At 37.5% G+C, this 23,482-nt stretch overlaps 1 protein-coding gene and 1 long non-coding RNA gene across 2 annotated transcripts in view; one reads left to right on the top strand and one right to left on the bottom strand.

Annotated features, from left to right (window-relative positions):
- Positions 1 to 17,532, top strand: part of DNTT (DNA nucleotidylexotransferase) — a 191,583-nt gene extending 174,051 nt beyond the window's left edge. The window contains exon 11 of the mRNA XM_060683185.2: positions 16,923 to 17,532. Coding sequence (XP_060539168.2) covers positions 16,923 to 17,009 — 87 coding nt within the window. The 3' untranslated portion in view covers positions 17,010 to 17,532. The remainder of the gene's footprint in view (positions 1 to 16,922) is intronic.
- Positions 17,533 to 20,476: 2,944 nt separating this feature from the next.
- LOC117676677 (uncharacterized) lies at positions 20,477 to 22,792 on the bottom strand. Its single transcript, XR_004594466.2, has 2 exons — positions 22,587 to 22,792; positions 20,477 to 20,685 (listed from the first exon to the last, which is right to left on the bottom strand). It is a non-coding gene; the product is annotated as an uncharacterized LOC117676677 (long non-coding RNA).
- Between the last annotated feature and the right edge of the window lie 690 nt (positions 22,793 to 23,482).

Raw genomic sequence — 23,482 nt, 5'->3', positions numbered from 1 at the left:
ATAGAATGAAGAGAAAAAAAGAAAAGAGAGAAATAAGAGCATGCAAGTGAGAGAGAGAAAAAATTAAAATTAAAAAATACATGAATGACTTCTGATCTTCTTTTAATAGATGGTTATGGTAGAATCTTACTGTCCCTCCTCCTTCTTCAATGTTATACAAGTCCCTTCAGCTCCTCATATAATCCATGTCTTTCTGAATCTTCAAATCCATAAATCATCATTTCAGTTCTTTCATCTTTCAGAAAAAAAAAATCCATATAAAATTTCCAGCAGGGGGTGAGTTAAGCTAAAAATCTCTGCTCCAGGCCAGCCAACAATGCTGGGGAGACCCTGTCCTGGGTTTGAAGGCTATGGGGTCTCCATGGTGAAGGACTGCCTTCAACGCAACCCTAACAAGAGAGAATGGTTCTGGCTTTGGGGGGCTCCCTGGACCCAGTGATTTTCTATCCTTAAGTCTAAACGGCTTACCCTGTCTTAGACAGATCTGGTGCACAATTTGGGGGTTCTTGTGGATTCATATCTCTTGCTCAAGGAGCAAATGGCAGCTATGGCCAGGAGACTTTACACAACTTCAGGTTGTATGCCAATTGTACCCTTTCCTAGATAAGGCAGGACTGCACACAGTCAGTCATTCTTTGATCTCCTCTTGATTGGATTATTGTAATGTGCTCTATATGAACACCTGGACATAGCAAATAGTACTGAAATATGGACACACAAGCAATGATAGGTGTGCTCCAGTATGCCCAGGTTACATCTTTGCTTTGCAAGTTGTAGTGGCACTCAGTAGGTTTCCAGGTGCAATTCAAAGTGCTGGTTGTCACTTATAGAACCTTTTATGGAATGAGCCCATGATATTGGAAAGAGTGCATTTCTAAAGATGGTCCACATCAGGTCTGACAGGAGATACATTCTCTGGGTTCCATCAACAGCAGGGATATCTAACCTTGGCAAATTTAAGGCTTGTGGACCAATTCCCAGAATTCAATTTAATTATTTAAAATAAATAAAAATACTTAAATTTTTGTCATTCACATTTCATTTTGTCCCTCCTTTGGCATCCTTTCTTTAATGATTCTATTCCACCATTTCTGTAATATTAGTGTAATGTTTCCCGCAGAGTTTCCTGTGAGTTGGCCTTGGTAAGTTGTTCTGGGGTGTGTTGGCCACGGCAAGTTGGCCGTGGCAAGTTGGCCATTGTGAATTGTTCTAGACCCATATATGTAGGCTATGACCAGCCTTCCTCAACCTGCTGGCTTCCAAATAGATTCAAGACGAATGCTTTCTATCTGAAGATAATACATGGTGAAGTTCAACACATCTGGAAGACAACAAGTTACAGAAAGCTGGTCAAAACTGCTAATAAACCATCCTAATTTGTCAAATCTTTTGCTAGCAACTGAGAATGTTTGTGTTGATTTGTTTGTTTTCATACTCCATTTTATTATAAAAAAAACCCAGAAGTGGCTTTACTTGCCAACCTAAAAAAAAGATCTTTAATAGTTCTTTACAAAACTGGAATGCTACAGACTGGAGTTTGGCAGATGCTAAAATTATGTAGTGCTAACAGAGAAGCAGTCAGTCTTGAGCGAACATATTGATGAATTAAACATGGTACAGCTGCAGTGTTTGGTTTAGATGTCTGCTGTAATGACTGGATTAGCCATAAAGTAAACATAAAGATTCCAAGTTTATAATATTGATTTCCAATGTGATCAGTGTTGTTCCCATAGTCATTACTTCAATTAAACACTGAGTCATTTAAACAGATGTACATTTTCCTCCCTTTAAGTGCTTCCCTTACTTTTATTTCCCTGGGCAGAACAGCGATTAGGCTTTCAAGTCTGGGAATTTGTGTTTCTCTGCACCTGGCCTGCTTTAGAAATCAAGAGTTAAAATCATCTCGGCATTTATCTACAATAAAAAGGAGTGACCATTCGCTGCGATTCATATCAAAGCTTTCTACAGAAGGATTCAGTTTTATGGCTGGCAATTCGTAATGCAGAGTCCCTTTTTATGCAACCAATGTGCAAATCCTCTTAAAGCTATATATATATACATATACATATACATATACATATACATATACATATACATATACATATACATACACACACACACACACACACACACACACACACACACACACACACACACACACACATATATATATGTAGGTCTTTGGTTATTCGGGTCTTCTCCCACGTAAAATTGGAAGTGTCTTGGCGACGTTTCGACGAAGTCTCATTCGTCATCTTCAGGCTGGTGTTCTCGGCTTCGTGCTTCCAGGAAGCACGAAGCCGAGAACACCAGCCTGAAGATGACGAATGAGACTTCGTCGAAACGTCGCCAAGACACTTCCAATTTTATGTGGGAGAAGACCCGAATAACCAAAGACCTACATACAAACACCCGCGAAAACCTGAGAAAACACACACACACACACACACACACACACACACACATATATATATATATATATATGTGTGTGTGTGTGTGTGTGTGTATGTATATATATATATATGTGTGTGTGTATATATATATATATGTATGTGTGTATATATATATATATATATATATATATGTATGTATGTATGTATGTGTATATATATATATATATATATATATATATGTATGTATGTATGTGTATATATATATATATATATATATATATATATATGTATGTATGTATGTATGTATGTGTATATATACACATACACATGATATATATATATCATGGCCACATGCATAGCATGGTTAAATGCTTTGGTTTGCTTTTAACGAAGCATCAAGAAATCACATGTTCAACACAATACACTGGGCAGAACAACCAAAAGCAACAATTCAGCATGTCATTATAATTGATACCCTTCAACTATTTTCTTTGACTGCTTATTAAAGCCCCTGTCACCATCCTTTTTACTTTAACTCTCCCAAGACATTTTTAGAAGCTTAGTTCCCAAGATGAATCTTCATTATTCTTATGAATAAATGAGTTGCAATTGGTTCAAGTACTAGGTATGTTATTTGAACCAGAGGCTACAGAGCTGACTCTAGGGAGGGAGGAGCATATTCTACCTTTGACCTTAAATTTGGATGGAGTCAAATTAACTCAGTATTGGAAAAGAGACATTTTCCAATGATATCAGACCAGAAACCAATATGAGGAATATGCAGCAATAGCAAAACTAACAGTCCACATTCAAAAGAGAAGCACGCCAAATTTAAAGCAAGAATGGCTCCCCTAGCTATCATGTATCACACAAGGCAAATTTAGACACTGTTTTTAAGGGCAAAATAAGTTACTGTAGTCAGGAATAATATGTCTATTGGAAATTTTACTTGAGTACAATGGGAGAGAAATTGAAATCAAACAGTTTTCCAGTAATGTTTTAATTGTTTTTTTCTAAGAGTGTTTTATTTATTTTTTACTTTCCCCCCTTGATTTCTTTCTTTTTTCCTATTTAACATATGCATTTTGTTTTGTAGAATTATAAATGGTGGATGATTAAAACCAGTCAAGATTAGCATGGGTCCTCTGTAATCTAAATATCTTTTTCTCTTCTCTTCTCTTCTCTTCTCTTCTCTTCTCTTCTCTTCTCTTCTCTTCTCTTTCTCTTTCTCTTTCTCTTTCTCTTTCTCTTTCTCTTTCTCTTCTCTTTCTTTCTCTTTCTCTTCTCTTCTCTTCTCTTCTCTTCTCTTCTCTTCTCTTCTCTTCTCTTCTCTTCTCTTCTCTTCCCTTCCCTTCCCTTCCCTTCCCTTCCCTTCCCTTCCCTCCCCTCCCCTCCCCTCCCCTCCTCTTCTCTCCCCTCCTCTCCTCTTAATCATTATTTGCATCATATCTTTGAGAATAATAATCTTCCTAAAGTGGCCTACAAGTATTATGAATGTATTATGTATTGTGCAAATAAAAATATTAGTATAACAGCATGATAGAGTTGGAAGAGACCTTGAAGGTCTTCTAGTCCAACCCTCTGCTCAGGCAAGAAACCCTATACCAGTGATGGCTAACCTTTTCCGGATTGAATGCTCAATGCACGTGCATGAGCCCGAACCCCCAAAATGCAATGCACATGCAGCCCCCATGCATGCGCCCCACACACCCCTGTGATTCCACTAGGAATCCAAGATCCCTCTCACAGTTACTACTATTGAGCCATTAATGCACAATCCATAATTGTACATTTGGTTTTTCATGCTAAATGTAAAACCTTACTTTTGTCTACATTGAATTTCATTCTATTAGATAGGGCCCAGTGTTCAAGTCTGTCAAGATCCTTCTGTATCTTGAGCCTATCTTCAGGAATATTGGCTATTCCTGCCAGCTTGATGTCAGCCAATTACAAATCCATCTGGTGGTGATGCTGTCTAACCCATATTTTCCCATCGTTTCTATATAAACAATTAGATATGGCAGTGGATATAATGGCCCTACTTTAAAGAAGGAAGAGTCTAGTTGATTCAACTTCCATTGTGTCTCATCTATCTTGTCATAAGGGGAAGTTCTGGTCAATATGAACCTTTCAAGCATTGTCTAGAAATTGAAACTGACTCCACAAGAAGATTAAAACTATATTGTGGTAGGCTCTATTCATAGGGTCTTGTAGGTTTGCCTTGTGTTTTAAGTTTCCTTCCTACCCTACATCCCACTAAGTCAGGGAGGAGTCAGCCTAGTTCTTTTCCTATCTGTTTCGCCAAACTTTAAGCAATGGTTCTGCTCTTGATGCTTTTGTAATGGCTTCTGATTATTGATCTCAAGGTCATCCCCACATAGTCTCAGACCAAGTACTTCCAAGAATCTTGTCCTCAACAACATGGGAATCCATTACAAGTTCAGACTTAATTAATTTGTTGGATATTGCAGGTTTAAATTCTTTTTGCATTTGATTCTCTTTTCAAGAGAAATATGCAATTCAAATTGCAATTCAAAATTGCAATAAAATATTTTTAAATCAGGATCAACATGGAGATCCACCACAGACTACGGAATGTTTTTATTCTAAACATGCTTTTGTTTTATTCCCAGAATTAAAAAAGAAGAAGAGATAATTGCTTTGTTTTCTTCCTTCAGTTGGGTTTTGACTGGAAAAGAAGACTCAATAGGTGGCCTTCATTTGTATGCACAGTTCTACAGTCAAGTGAGCAAATCTGCTTGTGCATTGTTTAAGGGATTTTCTACATGAGTTGTACTTCATTATGCAAACTGAATATAGAACTCTGACAGACAAATTAATTTACAGTTAGTATTTTTCAAACCAAGTTCTGCATTCCCCATCTCCTCATATTGATTGATTAATTGATTGTAGGGCATATCATACATGGACTAGCAATATATATTAACATTTCATCTAGATTAGTAGAACCCAGTAAAATAGAAATGTTAATATGATCTAGGTTCAAATACCAATGTCTAGGCCATCTAACCATCAAAGCGCAGCATTGTTTATATTAAAAAAAATCAGATACTGGACCGGTATATGCCCTCAGCTTACAGCTGGTCATGATGTGATCTATAGTTTGATGTGGGACCTCCATCAGACTCCCCATAAGCTTATGAGTAAAATATGTTTTAAAAAACCATAAAACAATAAAAAAACCACATGTAATTTGCAGCCCAGATGAAAATGATAGATCAGCACAACCATTGCACAGGTTAAACCACACATTGAAATTCCTAGGTTTTGGGACGAAAGGCCAACAAGGCCAGGGACCTTCAAATTCCTGGGAAAAGATGTTGAAAAGAGCATGTGCCATGCAGTGGTGGGTTTCAAATTTTTTTACTATAGGTTCTGTGGGTGTGGCTTGGTGGGCGTGGCAGGGGAAGGATACTGTAAAATCTCCATTCCCACACCACTCCAGGGGAAGGTTACTGCAAAATCCCCATTTCCTCCCAATCAGCTGGGACTTGGGAGGCAGAGAATAGATGGGGGTGGGGCCAGTCAAAATTTTTACTACTGGTTCTCCAAACTACTCAAAATTTCCACTACAGGTTCTCCAGAACTGGTCAGAACCTGATGAAAGCCACCTCTAGTGCCATGACAGAAAAGGTTCTTTAATGAAATGTGGACTCAGTTAAAATAGAATTAAAACATGGTGCGCATATAAACATTTTGGAAGGAAGTGAGAATCATCTGGATGATTTCCAGAAATTTGTCAATCTACTGTTGTACTTTTTAAAAAAAATAATGGCTTAATAAATTAGGATGCCTATTCTTAAATTACATATTGCAAAAAAGCTTTCATTTTATATATTTATACAGCTGTGTTTATTTCTGGTTGCAAAATTTATTTCATGATAAAATGAACTAGGATGTAGGATCTTGATTCACATTAGCTTAAAATGTAGTCATAATCAGAATGACCAGAATAAATTCCATGGCATATTTTAATACAGTGTCTCATGATGTTTCTTAAGGGCTCATAGTTGATGGCTTATGTTCCCAAATTCCTTGTTCAGAGTTTGCTATAATCTTATTTGAAAGAGTGATGGCTTTCCTTCCAATACATTTGTCATTATATTTGTTGCTGGATTTGGAGTAGATTAGATTTCAGAGCAGGAGCTATATGTGCATATTTGTATGAAATAATGCTAGTTAAATATAAAATTTACATTTGCTGCGTAGTGTAATGCCTGAGGCAAATTCAATTGTTTACCCATGCAGACTATTTTATCAAAGTGAAAAACATACAAATATATACCGTACAATCCAGCGCACGATTGCCTTTCCCCCATTTTGATACAACACCCACACAAAAATCATGCTATTATCCCATTTTCCTTTTTGGATTTTATCTTTTATTTCATTTCTGCTAACTCTGATGACCTGCAGTTGCCCTTGCTTCTTTTGCTGCCTCCCATACGTTCAGCGAAGCTACTTTCCTTGTCAGCCAATTATCCATCTACATATTTCATCTCTAATAAAAGCCATAACTGCAATGCTATTGGATTTGCCCTGCCGTTTTATGACCCTTTTATTATTGCATGTACTTTTCCTCTGTTTATTTTCCCATTTGAAATCATTTTTAGGAGAAGCTGTAACGTGTGTCCTTCAGAAAAGTTTTGGATGTGATCGAGGCATATATTAGGTCTTTTCAGAGGTTCCGGGTAGAATTCATTGGAGATGAGTTTCAACTTGATTTATTGCTGTTGCATAGATTGATAATCAAATTAATTTTATCTTGCGTTCTCATCCAATGTGTGAACTGTGCAAGAACCTGCACAAAATTTTAAAAGGAAGTCTGAGGGCAATGAATTTTATCCCCCTTTAGGTAATAGCAAATAGTCTAGAGCAGTGTTCCACAACCTCAGCAGCTTTAAGATTTGTGGACTTCAACTCCCAGAATTCCCCAGATGAAGTCCACACTTCTTAAAGTTGCTGAGGCTGAGAAATGCTGGGTTAGAGAATTCTGCTGCTGACATAGCTGATGCTACTTGCGTTGGATAACTTCACTGGAGCAATGGAGACATAGCCATATGTTTTTCCCCATATAAAGTCTCTCAATCCCATTTGAAGCCTATGTTTTAAGAAGAGATTGGACAACCATTTGTTTGAAATGGTATAGGATTTCCTACCTGGGAAAACCAAGGGAAAAAGAAGAATTCCTATTGTATTGTATTGTATTGTATTGTATTGTATTGTGTTGTGTTGTGTTGTGTTGTGTTGTGTTGTGTTGTGTTGTGTTCTATTCTATTCTATTCTATTCTATTCTATTCTATTCTATTCTATTCTATTCTATTCTATTCTATTCTATTCTATTCTTATCTACTCTATTTCTATTTCTAAGTCTAAGTCCTATTGCTATGTTAGACAGCATGGAGGCTAAAGCATAGTCTTGCAGAACCTCAGCACAAAAATGCCATGTAGTTGACTAGCAACTACTGAGTATCATCTGAAGACAACCAGATGAGGGGAGCTACTGCAAGGTTCTAAGATTATCAGAGCTTCTTTTAGCAATAACAATAGCACTTCCAAATGTATATTCTGCTTCACAATGCTTTACAGCCTTCTGTAAGTGGTTTACAGAGTCAGCATATTTTCCCCAACAAGCTGGGTCCTCGGAAGAATGGAAGGTTGAGTCAACCTTGAGCTGGTGAGTATTGAACTGCTGGCAGCTGGCAGAATTAGCCCGCAATACTGCATTCTAACCACTGCACCACCATGGCTTTATTACAATATCCTGGCTGCAAGTTTTCAAGTAGCCCAGTCCAGAAGAATATATATAACGTCACTTTCTCTTCTCAGCAAAGATAATGCCATGGGCCACCAAGGCAATTTCAGTGCCAAAACCAGTCCAAACTCCTGATTGAAGATTGAAATGAATCAAGAAAATTATTTTTGAGAGAAGAGACTTTCGGGCTTTTCTCCAATTGATCATTTACTGTATTTCATTCTCTGGTGATCTTCACCCCAGGCTTGTCAGTTACCACAGTACGATCTCCCTTTTTAATGTTTCTGCTCGGTATTATTCATTCTTCAGTGCTTTAGGAGATATACTGCCAAATTTTGCAGACTCAGAGGATTGAAATGAATACGAGAACAAGGGGAAAAAAATCCTTTCAAAGTGCTATTTTGGGAGTTGCAGGAAACTGAATGTCAATAAAAGGAGCATCTAGGTATTTGTGCAACAGGGTGTGATTTGATCACTCCATCTATTCAAGTGCATTTCTACAAGCTTAATTTATGCGTGCAAAAGATATTGAAAGTACACGAATGGAATCTGTGCTCCTTGATTAATTCCCAGATCTCCTAGGTTTCTCCATGCATCAGTGCATACCTACCCAGAACTTCCAAAATTTCTATCAAGGCTCAACAGAGACTATAAAATTATTCTGTGTCAGAGAGAGAAGCAGGGATGTCTTCAGGGGGAGAAGGGAGTTTAAAAAAAAAAAGGGGGGGGGAATATGAATGGAGACCTATCTCCTTTTTAAACCCCCATTCCCACAGATACTTCTCACCCAAACCTTGCTATGATTTGCTGGAATTTGCAACATGGAATTGACTTTCCTTGTAAGTGAACAAAAAGGTCTGCTTCTGAGGACATGAGCCATTTTTTTCCCCTCCAATTTTTATTTATAAGTACAAACTAAACAGAACAATGAAACGTACAAAACATATAAACATCCATTTCAATACATGTCCAGTTTATCTCAACTATAATATACATTTTTCTTTGTATTTTGACTCTTCCTTATTTGGTCATTCCCTTTTGTCTATCTAATATTGATCTTTGTTGACCTATTTCTGTTCTTTGTTTCCATCATATTATATTTGGTCATTTTATTTACTTCCGATTGCTTCATCTCTTTCCTATCTTTCAACCAACTATACCACTTTTCCCATACTAAGTAAAAGTCATGTTCTTCCCTATTTTGTAATTCCTTTGTGAGTCTATCTAATTCCGCACATTCCATAATTTTATTGATTACTTTATCTGGTGTTGGTATATCACTACTCTTCCAGTGTTGTGCGTATAGTATTCGTGCTGCTGTTATCATATGTATAATTAAATAGGTTGTTTCTTTTTCATAGTATCCATTCACTATGCCTAATAAGAAGCTTTCTGGTCTTAGTTCTATCTTTTGGTGTGTTATTTCCTCTATTTGTATTTTGATCCTTTGCCAATATTGTTTCGCCATTGGGCAGATCCACCACATTTTTAAATGAGCCATTTTTAAAGAGTATGAAATAACATAATGGAGTTTATTTCAAGAGGAGATCTAATAAACTTCCATGTTTGCTTAGATGCAATAGCCTCAGCCATTCTCTTGTATCACAGAGATTATCTTTACTTTTTCTTTTTTTTTCTTTTTTTCCTCTTCTGTCTTGGTTTGTGAGCATAATGAACGCTTACAGATCTGTGATCCAGAAGGGCAGCATTTAGCTGATGTAACAAGCCAATGGCTTCTGGCCAAAGTCTATAAATGGTCCATACAATTAATAGGAATCATTAAATCTGTTCTTAAATTTTTAGGAGAAATAAATCCAGCGTGGTAGCAAATTATGTGGGTTTCACTTTTTATTAAATATTTATAATCTAACAAGTTCCTGAATCCACAAATATCTTTTTTCATTTTTATTTCGGTTTATTTCCTGATAGATGTTTTAATTGTTATCCAAATGGATCGTAGTAGAGCGTTACAGTAGGGAGGAGAGTGACAAAATTGGCATGATTGGAGTTCTTGCAGAGGAGGAAAAACTTGGAGACTTGCCCCCCCCCCAAAATAAAAAAATCCCTGAAGCCTTTATCTGGCAGTCCCCAAGGGAATGCAGCTAATCTGGCAAGATTCTTGTAAATAGGCAGGCAACAATAAAGAAGCAAACCCGATCAGCTCATAGAATTGTTATGGTTCCTTGCGCCTGAGAGGGATAGATTTTTCTGCCTAAACCAGGGGTCTGGAACTTTAAACACTCAAAGAGCCATTTGGACCCATTTCCCACAGAAAAGAAAACACCGGGAGCCACAAAACCCTTCCCATGCCAGACTATTTCTTGAGCGGCCACAAAACTAGTGTATGTAGTTGAATTAAATGTTCTGTTTTCTTCTGAGACTTTTCTTTTCTTGGATTTATCCATGGTTAGCCTACCGGAGGTTGAAAAGTTCAATAAATCATGTGCTGGTGGGTGTCACACATTGGCAGTTGTGATGCATATTTTGAGTGACAGGGAGCCACAGCGGAGGGGAGAAAGAGCCACATGCGGCTCCAGAGCCGCAGGTTGCTGACCCCTGGCCTAAACTCTTCAATCCCATTTTTAAATATATAACTTGACTGTCATGTAATTTACATGTATGAAATAATGTTCAATTCTTTTTCTTGCCAGGCCTTAGGTGAACGACCACTTAGTTGGACTGGTGAAATACTGAGTGTTATTATGACATTTATAATCCTTTGTTGTCTAATGTTTATTTTGCCATGACTACTGATCAATGACATATATTTGGTGTATTCTGGTAAAGAAGGAATCAAAGCAGCTTTTCATTCTTAAGGGGAAACCTGAAACTCCACATTTGTGATTTAGAGGAACAAAACCTAGATGTTAATGATAAAGCTTTATTTCCCTAAAAGTCTCACTGTCATCTTTTGTTTGGATTATGCTCCTACTAATAATTTTTACTGTTTTCCCATGATCTCTTATTCATTAAAAAAAACTAATTAATGCCTGACATATATATACTCATTAGTGATTATTACCACCTGGAAGTGATAATTTACAAGCCAGTTGGATTATACGCTTCATAGACACTGTGTTTTTATGAACTTCTGCTAGAACATTGAGTGGTCTCTATGGCTCATAAATCAAACAGTCAATGTTGTTTTTGATATTTCAACACATTGAACTTTGCATAACCAACATACGGTGTCCATTAAATCCCCCCTTTTTTATATCAGAAGAAAATGTCACTCAGTCATAACCAGGTTGGGTGGGTGATGTACATTTGGTGGTTGTCTAGTCTTTTGATTACAATACTAAAACTGTCAACTATCCTATTGCATTCACAGCAAAAGAAAATTCTGGGACGTTATTTTGCCAAGACTATAACTTTACTGATAATTCCACATAGGCACAGAAGAAGTGAAGCCAATTCTGAAGTTTTCACGCATGAAGCAGTGTAGTTAAAATCCCCCTTTTTTCCCCTGGGCCACCCACTGTTCACTGTCCACCAATCAATTACAGTCAGCTTGTTTTGGGAAATGATATTTCGACCTTGGGAATCAGGACAACAGGCAATAGTGGGCTCTTGCATTCCACAATTCCTTCCCTTGCATTCCAAATCTACCTAACCCATTTCCCTGTTTCTGTTGTCTACTTGCGAGGGAGTGTGCGTAGCGAGTCAAGCATGACAAAAACTTGAATTGTCCACTTCCTGACTGTAGGCCTCTGTGGCTACCTCCCCTGCCTCCCACTAAGTTGCCTGCATGTCCTAAAAAAGTTAAAAAGGCTAATGTGAAAACCAAGTTGGAGGCTGTCATGATATAAAAGTGTCACGTATATCAATAACAACTGTGAACCTTGGAGGCCTTCTTACAAAATAGGTACAGGAAGTCTTTGACTTACAACTGGTGTTCGCATATACAAAGGCACTAAAAAAAAAGTTACTTACAACTGGTCCTTGCACATACAACTGTTGCAGCATTCCCGTGTTTGCATGTTCAAAATTCAGCAACCAGGATGTATTTATAATGGTTGCGGCATCTTAGGGTGAGATTATCACCATTTATGAACTTCCTAGCTGTCTTCCGACAAGCAAAGTCAGTGGGGGAAGCTGGATTTGCTTAGCGAGCACCTAATTTCCTTAACAACTGCATTGATTCCTGTAACAACCACTGGAAAAAAGGTTGTAAAATGGGGCAAGACTCACTTAACAACAGCTTTGCTTCAAGACAGAAATTCTGGTCCCAATTCTGGTTGTAAGTTGAAGATTACCTTTATAGCAGGATGTGGCAGTGCAGGATGTTGTGAGTTGAAAGGAGCATTCTGAGATGATAGAGGTGTGGTGGGGATGAGTGATGACTACTTTGCCTGCAGAACGTGAAGAAGTGATATAATATTGGGTGTCTCTGTGTTGTGTTTGGTTTGGTGCACTTAAGGAAAATGGTGGTTGTTTCTCCTTCTGGCAGGAGAAGCTGGGCAGAAGAGAAATGGAAGCCTAAAAATCCTAGAAAGCCATCTTGAATCTGTTCTGAATTAAATCTGCAAAGAAAGAACTATTCTTTGTGCTCATTGCTGAACAGAATTTAGTTCAATCACGGGAGCAGTACAATATAAATTGTATGTGGACATACTTTTCTGCCAACTCTTAGACAATGGGAATGCATGTAAATGCAACATGTGGAAGTCAGCTGGATGGTTTTTTTATAGTGCTGCTATAGTTATTGCATATCCATTCTTCCAAAGAGCTCAGTTAATTGGGCCAGTTGGCATTCATACTTTCCTTTGTCTGTTTTAGACTTTTATCCTCTCTCTTTGCAACTATTTCACAGCTCATGGTTATTCCATTTTCGGGGGCTCATTTCCACTGACTTATGGATGCCTGCCTTCCTTACTTCCTGGGTTCAAACTATTTTGAATGGCAATTAACATTTGCTGACTTGATTCCTGCATCTCCAGAGTCTAGTTCAGACAGAACCCACTGCTTATGCGGTCCTTCTGTTTGGTGAAAATGTGGACATCTATGCTTCTCTGAACATCAATCATGAGGACATATTCCCCCTCTGTCATGGGGAAATGCATCCATATTTAGACACTGAACCAACTGGAAATGAATGAATCAGAAGTTTGAATAAAATGCATCCAAATCACAGATTCCCTGCTGTTGACATTGCAGTCCATGGAGCTTAATGTCAAAAAAAGCTCTTTGAGATTGATTCTCATTATAGGCACTTCATTTAATGACACATCAAATCTCTAGCCAAAATGGAACAACCATGGTAGTAATTTCCAGCTATGAACTCACAGAGATTATTGTAGTTTTAACTTCTATGAGTAATTTGAAATGGTGACTTTAAAGTAATTCATGATGATAGCTTGTGACTTGAAAAACATTTAGTCTTGATTGGCTAAAATTGGGCTTAAAAAATCTGCAGAAAGCAATATCCTATTGAAACTTGACAGGAAAAAAAATCTGTATTAAAAAGGGGTAATGACTAACTTTCTTGCTTGAAGGATCAATCTATATTTTGTTAATTCAGTTTGAAAATGCTCTGTGTTCTTTAATTTGCACATTATTTTGAGTTATCTAAATTCAGGGCTGGATCTACCTGAGGTAGTGATAAATGGAAATGGAAGGAAAGGATTGGAAATCTATTTGTTCTTGTCTCTTTAATTGTAGAGAGTTTTGTTGTTGTTAATGCCATGTATTTCAAATGATAATTTGGGCAGGGCTGGTTAAAAAACTATTGGCTATGAAAATGAAGTCAAACAGCAGTGTCCATAGGTGTGCTTGTGTGAAACAGCTTGATCTGATAAAAACAGCATCACTCTGACATGATATAAGCCCTACTAATTTGTAACAGGCATTGTGATGTTGTAGCAGTGGAAAGCATAAACAGACTGATAAATATGTGTCCATGTGACTCCATACAGCCTTGTAAATCCAATGGGACAGAGATGAAATCTATACTTTCTACATATATACAGTATATATCAAGTCTATTTTTGTTTCTGTCTCTGTTGTCTCTGTCTCTGTCTCTCTCTTTCTCTCATCTCTATCTGTCTCTCTGTCTCTGTCTCTCATCTCTATCTGTTTCTCTGTCTCTGTCTCTGACTCTGTCTCTGTCTTTGTCTCTCTGTGTGTGTGTGTCTCTCTCTCTCTCTCTCTCTCATCTCTACCTGTCTCTCTCTTTCTCTCTCTCTCTCTCTCTCTTTGTGTCTAATCTACAATAATATTTATATATTGTACCTGCTATAGCAGGGGTTCCCAAACTCCGGTCCATGGCCCAATACTGGCTGTGGCCTGTTGGAAACTGGGCTGTGCAAGTGGTGTGCAATCATGTGATCTCACAAAATTTCATTTGTGCAAGCAGCAGAGACATGGATGAAACCGCCCCCTCTCCCACCACCCGCAGCCACCACTGCCAGTCCACAGAGCCAGAAAGCTTGGGAACCACTGTGCTATAGGATATCTTTGTTGCTGCCTCCTTTCCTACTTCTCTTATTTTATATTAAACATGGGCATTAGACTATTATTGTAATCTCTTGTATGTGGAAACAGTAATATTTATCCATCTCTTTGGCTCAGTTATTTCTAACACTATTTATTGTTACGATGGGTGGATGACAGAAATTCCTACTGATTGAAAATTGGTAAAACCAGAAGGTATGGGAGGGAATTAAAACTTGTTTGTAGGGTAGAACATTCAGTATGTAATGTTTCTATGTATCTTTGTATGTGTGTGCGTGGTTTGTCTTCATGGAGGTGAACAAAAGTAATCTTCTACAACAGGGGTGTCAAACACAATTTCATTGAGGACTGCATCAGGATTGTGTTTGACCTTGGGGGGACAGGGTAGGCGTGGTCAGAGTGGGCATGGCCATCTTGACATCAATTGTGTCAGTGGTGCCTGTGGCGGCCTGAACACTCTGCCAGTGAAAATAGGCTCCTGAGTTCCATTTTCAACTGCAATAGCCTCCTGCAACCCTCTGCTAAAATGGAGGGCAGCGCATGGCCTTCCCGAGTTCCATTTTGTTGCAGAAGCACCTCGGGCTGGTCCTTCACTGTTTCTAAACCAGATCTAAGCACCCTGGATCGGCTGGATCTGACCCGCAGGCCCCTGTTCTATAAAGTGAAGTTCTAAGTTTCTGACTCTCCTAACTTCTTCTTTGCTGGCATGGAACTCTGCCTGATTTTTAAATGACATGGGAAGAAAATTCTAAATTTGTCAGCTATGTTACACATGGGAGGTTTGAGCCCGGAAATACCTGAGTTGCTCCTGCTTTATATTACTTGCTGCATTTTAATATGGAAAGAATTGAAACATGGTGCTATGGCATAAGATTTCAGGGATGGTTAAATTATGTACACTTTTTTTTAAAGGGATGTTATAGAACTGAATGTCTACCTTTGCAGTAAAGATGGTAAAATTGCAGGGTAAGACTGACTCAGCCGTGGACATACATTGTTCAAGAAGCAAACATGGAGACTTCCCCATATCTCAAATTTAGGATCTCCAGGTTTCAATTCAGAAACACATCTCTGCCTTCTAAAGCCGAAGAGACAAAAGTAAAGTCTCTGACCAGATTCTCCTCGTGCAGTTCCATCTTTTCCTCCTTCTTTGGCAGCTTTCTAATAGTGCAATAGAAGAAGCTGTAAGTTATGCAACCTGATCACACATTTTGAATTAAAGGCAGAAACGTTCAGTTGCAACCCTGGAGGTTAAACAAAAAAAGGAAGCAGGCTTATTGTTCTGGTAATTAATTTCTTAATTATTGATAAACATTCGAATGCGAGCAGCATGGTGGCCTAGAGGTGGAGCCTTCGCCTCACAATCAGGAGGCTGTGAGTTTGATCCTAGGTAACAGCAGATATTTCTTTCTCTGGGGCAATGAGTAATTGTCTGCTGTGAACTCCACATAGGCATCAGGAAGAGCATCTGGCCAGTAAATGCTCAGCCCCATTCAGTTGCCCCGACTCTACCCAGCTGCAAGGGATTAAGGGTTAAAAGAAAAAAATGAATGCATTCTTATTTATAACTAATTAATAATGTATTCAGCTTACTCAGACCTCAATTTTACACTTAGTTTAAGGATTAAGAAATTGACACATTGAAAAAAAAAATAGCAAAGATACTGGAAAATCCTATTTTGCATTCAGGATTTGCTTCTTGGGCAACTATGGAAAACTACATTTGTGTGATGTTTGAACATTTAAACCACATTTGTAGTATTAAGAATATATTTTAAAAAGCAAGTTCTGCTTTAATATAGTATGAAATTTGAGCTTGGTGAAATTGCAATCATATATTGATTAAAATGTTAATTAAAATTGTTCACTTCATGCTTCTTGTACCTTATTGATCAGTGAAGCTATAATGAGAACTACAGAAATGGAATTCATAGTCTGAAATCATTTGCAAAACAGGCATTTTGTATTAAGTATACTTAAAGGTCAATGAAAATATATGTTACATAAATGCAATATTTATGAAATAATTGATTGAAATGAAGTAAGAGTTCTGCAGAGACCTAATTGATGCCAAATTAAAAATACGACATCTTAGGAGGGAAAAAAAAGAACCCTGTTTATTTGCTTTTCTGTATTCATGAACTTTGCAGAATAAGAACATGTTTTTCATTTGCAATGTGACAGTCAGATTATCAAATTTTTGCCAAGATCAACGCAAATGCTAAGTACATTAATTATGGATCTAGTTGTTTCAGAAATGGTCTTCTTTTATTTAAACTGAGCTTTTTTTCTCCTTCCAGAAAATTTTTCTGAGTGCTGCAAATGAGGAAGAAATATTTTCACACCTTGGCTTGGATTACCTTGAACCCTGGGAAAGAAATGCTTAAAGAAAATTTAATAAGATTTTATCATTTCACTGTTTTAAAGCAAAGTTTTACTTACCTGCAAAGCATATCTTTATCATTATTGAGAAAGAAAAATCTTAAATGCACCATGGATATTTGTTGTAGGTGTGGATTTCCTTAGAATAGTTGGCAATTTATATTTTGAAATGTTTCCTTTGTTCTAATTTCCTCTTCCTGTAACAACCATACAATCAAAGGGAAAGGACTGGCAGGAAGTCATAATGGGATTGCTAAATCATGCAGATAACATATTTTAAAATGAATGTCTGTGGAGTGACATTCAACCTGGTGCCCTCCAGATGTACTTCCAGATGCAATTTTAGAATTCCTGCGCTCTAACACATATCTGAAAGGCCCAAATAATAGAATGCTATCCTTCTGCATTTTCAGCTTATTGTTTAATGTTTTCTTGTTTTTAGTTTTAATAACTACTTGAACAAGGAATAAATAGCTAACTATGCAAAAATAATTAACACCCAGAAATATTCTAACTTTAACTGTTCCAAATATCTTTAGGCAAACCATATACAAGAAAGAACTCATGGTTTGCTAACATATGATATAAATGTTAGTAAATAAACTTTTTAGTAAAGAAATTAGTTTGGCCAATCGAACCTTTACTAATTTGAAAGTTATACACTAACTTTTCTATTAATGCAGTGGTCCAAATTCTCTCCCCTTGTCCCTCTCCCTCTCCCTCTCCCTCTCCCTCCCTCCCTCCCTCCTTCCGCCCCCCTCTCTCTCTGCAATTATTATATTACAGAATGGATGCTTGAACTTATTTATCTCAGCAATTTATTTCAGAAAGCTGAGTACAGTAGGAGACATTTTGTTGTAGTGAAATATGATAAATGCAGGTGATTTTATTCAGAGGTAAATCTGGTCCATATTAAATTATAAATCTGATTGATCACATTGATTAGCTCAGACAGGCAACAAATTGATTGATTTCTATTCCTAGTACAGTATTATCCTTTTGCAGCATTTGCTTATGGATCTGTCACAGGGGCATCATCATGGAGAGTCAATCAAGATGGCATCTACAACCATATTATCAAACCTGCAACCGTTCAAAACTCTTAACTTTCTTGCACATGTTGATATCACATGCATGGACAAAGGGGCATGTTGACCAGATGGTCCTGGCTATCGTCTTGACTTCTTTGACTCTTCTGCAAACATAGCTGTTGCCAATTACTTTCATTCTTCCCCCTGCCCCTGTTTCATGGACATTCATGCCCATGATAGAAACATAATTTGGCAGAATAAAAATCAAAATTTAGTGGACCACAATTCAAGATGATGCCTGCAACAATGCAATTGAAATTCTAGCATTTCATTTGTAAAAAAAAAAAATTGCAAAAAAATATTGAGGAGGTTTATTTTGTGAGGATGTGATTACTGTCTAAAAGTTTTGAATATCAGTAATTCCTTTGTTCAGTCTTCCATATAACCCAACCGAGGACCCTATTGCTGGCTGGGGAATTCTGGGAGTTGAAGTCCATGTGTCTTAAAGCTGCTGATGTTGGGAAATTCTGATATACACCAACAGAAGATCATAATAAGTTATGATCTGAATCATCATGCTAAAAGTATTAGAATCTAACTTTGAATGCAAGTCAGATTTTAAAATTAGGAATAAGTCCACGACAAATCAACAACAACAAGAAACTCACAGTTTACTGAGATACATGTTGACAGTCCTGAGGGTAAACTTAGTGCAACTTTGGAAAAGGGATGTGTTACCATTGGGAGCTTAAGCTTGGAAACTAAACAGCAATGGCAAAATTAACAGCATATATTCATAACAGATGTTTGGCCAAATTTAAGCAAGAATGGTGTCCATGTACATTTTATCTTAAGCAGCATGGCAAACTGAAACATTTGGAGCATGGTTTTTAAGGGGAAAAAGAATTGGCTAAAGAAGTAAAATGAAAAATACATGAACATTTTGAATATTTTTAAATAGTGAATATCAGGAGTACAACAAAGAGCAAGTTAGATATTATTCACTCAATAGTACTTTTACCAGCTTTTTTTCTGTTCTTTCTCTTTTTTTGTTAAGAGATTTATCTTTAAATAATAAAATAGTGGACACATTGGTATTCAGCTCAGACATTTAAAAACACTTTTAAATCCTTTCCCTTTTTGTTAAAAGAACTTAATATATTCTGCTTTTTATAGTTAATCCTTCATCTATGATATACCGAGTACTAACTGTACAACTTTTCAATTTCTCTGTCCCCCTATTATATATTTGTATTTTTTTCTTTTATAGGATTATAGCTCTGAGAAGTAAAGATTATGTTTAACCTGATGCCAAAGATTCTTGTTTGTATATTCTGTTGAATCAGGCCCTAAAGGATTAGTATAAAATAGTAAGTGGTTTTACTAAAATAAGGCAAAGAGTTGATATTTGATGCTGATATCAGGATTTAAATAAGGTTAGTTTAAACATAGTGTCTACAATACATCTGTATTTTGTGCTTTTACTTTGAAGAGGTTGATTTTAAATTTTTTTTACAGAATTAAAAATATGAAATTATCTCCGGGTACTTTTTTGACATCATGTTCAACTTAAGAATTTAATTTATCTGTTCTATATGAAATTGTTCCTGATGTTTCACAAAATTTTAAGTTTTGGCAGTCCTTAAACCAATATTTTTTCTTTACAGAAAGCTGGATCAATTGCTATTATTTATTAATGGCCCTTGATATAACAAGCTTGAATATCCTGTTTTGGTAAAACAAATGATGGTTGCTTGCAATTAACCTGCTGAAGTTGATATAATTCAGACTTGGACCATCAACCCTTAGTCTTATCCCAGTGGTTCTCAACCTGTGGGTTGGGACCCGTTTGGGGGTTGAACGACCCTTTCACAGGGGTCGCCTAAAACCATCCGAAAACACATATTTTCAATGGTTTTAGGAATAATTTTATGGTTGAGGGTCACCACAACATGAGGAACTGTATTAAAGGGTCGCGGCATTAGGAAGGTTGAGACCCACTGGTCTTATCCTATTATATTTACATTTTATGCTGATCTCAACAATTGTTAATATAACTCTGGATCAATCCTTGTTTGTTGAGGGCATATATGTTATTTTTAGCTGTATTGGAATCCCAATATTGGAATCTATAACTAGATATTAATGATTATGAATTTTTCAGCTCAGAAGGTTGTCTAACAACATTGTTTAAACATCAGACGGAAAGTGAGATGCATAGCTGAGTTACATCTGTAGATTGTTTCTATGCATTGTGTATCAAGGTTTGAGTTAATCTCTTTTCAAACGAGAGACAAATATATATGGGCAATATGGGCAATTTTGGGAACCGTTCAGTTTATAAAGAGTCTTTTTTTTTTTTAACCATTTGCATTGCTACAATTGATTTTGTAGCCGTGTTGATCCTGTGATGTTGCTTTATGAATGCAGACTTAAAATGATAGTTTGCATAATACCGGTAGTCTTCATTTATTGCCTGTCTCATTTAGCGACCATTCGCAATTACAATGATGACGATGAAAAGTAATTTTGTGAACACTCCTTCCACTTGGGACAGCTGAAGTAAGATCATAAGCACAGATGTGGTTTCACTTAGTGACTGCTTCATTTAAGTTGCCGGTCACAATTGTGGAGGCTGAACAAGGACTGCCTGTGAAATAAAAATAAAAATGCAAGAACTCCTCAAAATCATAGTATGATTATTCCATGACTTATTACTGGGGCTGAAGGAAAGTCTAGTGAAGAGAAGGACCGGGAAGACATGATAGCAGTGTCCCAATATTTGAGGGGCTGCCACAGAAAGGAAGGGGTCAAGCTATTTTCCAAAGCACCTGAAGGCCAGACAAGGGATAATGGATGGAAACTGATCAAGGAGAGATTTAACCTAGAAATAAGGAGAAATTTTCTGACAGTGAGAAATATCAACCAATGGAACAGAAGTTGCCTTCAGAAGTTGTGGGAGCTTCGTCACTTGAAGCTTTCAAGAAGAGACTGGAATTCCATTTATCAGAAATGGTGTAGGGTCTCCTGTTTGGGTGGAGTGGTGGTGGTTGGACTAGATCACCTACAAGGTCCCTTCCTACTTTTTTAATCTGTTAAATTAAACTGCCGCCACCGACGACCTCCCATCGACCCGTACACTCCCACAGAGAGGACCTCCTCGGGGTGCCATCAGCCAAACAATGTAGGCTGGTGACCCCCAGGGGGAGGGCCTTCTCTGTGGGGGCACCTACCCTCTGGAATCAGCTGCCCCAGGAGATAAGGAGAATCCAAGACCTCGGTGCCTTCCGCCGCGCCCTTAAAACTTTCTTATTTCAGCAAGCCAGGCTGGCTTAACAAATTCTTCTAATAATTTTAATTGGTTTGTCTTTTTAAATTTGGGGCCAAACAGAGATATTTCTTTTAATTGTTTTTAATGTTTGTATTATATGTTTTTATCTGGCTGTACACCGCCCTGAGTCCTCAGGGAGAAGGGCGGTATATAAATTTGAAATAAAATAAAATAAATAAAATAAAATCCTTTAAAAAAAATTGATCAAAGGCTTTATTTTACCCTCCAAAACATCACGTTACCCAACAATTCCTATAATATCATTTAAAATGATGGACCATGGAGCCTTCAATGAGCTACCAAGCCCATTAAAGTTGGTCAAGGATATGGTCCCTAACTACATATTTTCTAATTATCTAGTTGCAGTTATTGTCTGGTGAGTATTACAGGACATATGGGCCTCTACCCACTGATTTATTCCCAGTACTAACAACATCCATATTTAACAATTCCATGGCAACCCGACTTGTTCAGAGATTTCACATATGCAAAACATCAAAAAACAAACAGCTTGAACAAAAGGACATTTTGGAAGATGGCTTTGAAAGGTAATTTTTACACGCAGCTTTTCTTTCTTTCTTAAAGAACAGCCCTAAAAAAAGAAATATGTGTTAGTAAACATGACTGTCAGAAACGCCTTCCAGTACATATTTCTTTATGCCAACATCAGACTTTAATGTATTAAAAGAGAGAAGGAAAACCCGGAGTACTTTCGTGAAATGTAATCCCATTTTCTTGAATAAAATGTTCCCGAAGATCTGTCATAACAATGAAAAATATGCCAGTTAAAATATGGCAAATATAGCGCAAGCTTCGCCTGATACATTTGTCCATGAATGTGATCAAGAAATTGAATTGAGAAGAGCGGTGATTTAATCAATGTATTGCATAAATAAAGGAACCAGTAATGGTTTGGGTAAATACAGCTTCTATGTTCAGATTCATCTGAATTATTCAGTCTGTGAATGTAAAGAATTATGGCCATGTCTTAAGTCAAGTTTTATCTCCGTGTACTACAGTGTTCAATTTTGAACTTGACACTGGAACATAATTGTGTCCTGTTGAATTAGATTAATTAGAGCCTGGTATCAAAATGCCACTTTTGATTGTGAAAATGTATCCATAATTAATTTATGCAAATGCAATTAAGCTAAACTATTGTAAGCTGTTTACTCCTGAGAAGCTTGATTTTTTTTTTTTCCAAAATTGGAATATCTCACCTGCAGGCTGCCTCAGGTTAGCAGCCTCAGGAAAAAAGAAGGCTGTAGAGAAACCGACATCTTCAGTGGGAATCGCAGAGAGACGGCCTTATGCTTTCTTCCTTTATTAACTCACCCCAAGTACACAATAGATTAAGAAACCCATTGTTGTTCAAGATTAACAACCATTATTAGTTGCATAGATTCACTGCTCCAAATGATCTGGCCTGTTGCAAGAGGGTTTTCTTGGTGGAGCCAAGTGAAGAGGCAATGAGGAACCAAGTTTTGTAGCATCACAATGCAACAATGACCTTTTGGTTAGGGTCTCACATGATGTCATGCACATGTGAAATGAGGGTGGAATTTGCACTGTGATGGTGCAAAGCTGCTTTCAGATTCTCTGGATCTAGTCTGCTACTTTTCAGGTAACCCCGAAACTTACTATTTCCTCCCCACCAAATAATAAGCAGCAGCATGGATCATATGGTGAAGGATTATTATTGCAGGCTTGAGCTGTCGGCTTGATAAATATAAATATTTCCAAAGATCAGATCCTTCACTTCTGAGGAACAAAGTTCTAGACCAAGGGTGTCAAACTCGATTTCATTGAGGGCCAGATCATGGTTGTGTTTGACCTTGGGGAGGCTGGGTGTGGCATGGCCAGGGTGAGCGTGGCCAGCATGATGTCACTCATGTCAGGGGGTGCCTGTGGTGGCAGTGAAAACAGGTTCCTGAGCTCTGTTTTCAGCTGGGACAGGGTCCTGCAACCCTCTGCCAGTGAAAACGGAGCTTGAAAGGGCCACCCACGGCCCTCGCAAGCTCCATTTTCACTGGCAGAGGCATTGCAGGCTGATCCTTCACTGTTTCCAGGGTAGCCTTGCGGGCCAGATCTAAGCACGCCATGGGCCGGATCTGGC

The sequence above is a fragment of the Pantherophis guttatus genome, chromosome 6, assembly GCF_059756535.1.
Source record: "Pantherophis guttatus breed Tessera chromosome 6, ASM5975653v1, whole genome shotgun sequence".
Taxonomy (NCBI): Eukaryota; Metazoa; Chordata; class Lepidosauria; order Squamata; family Colubridae; genus Pantherophis; species Pantherophis guttatus.
This window is presented reverse-complemented; position numbering and strand designations above follow the sequence as displayed.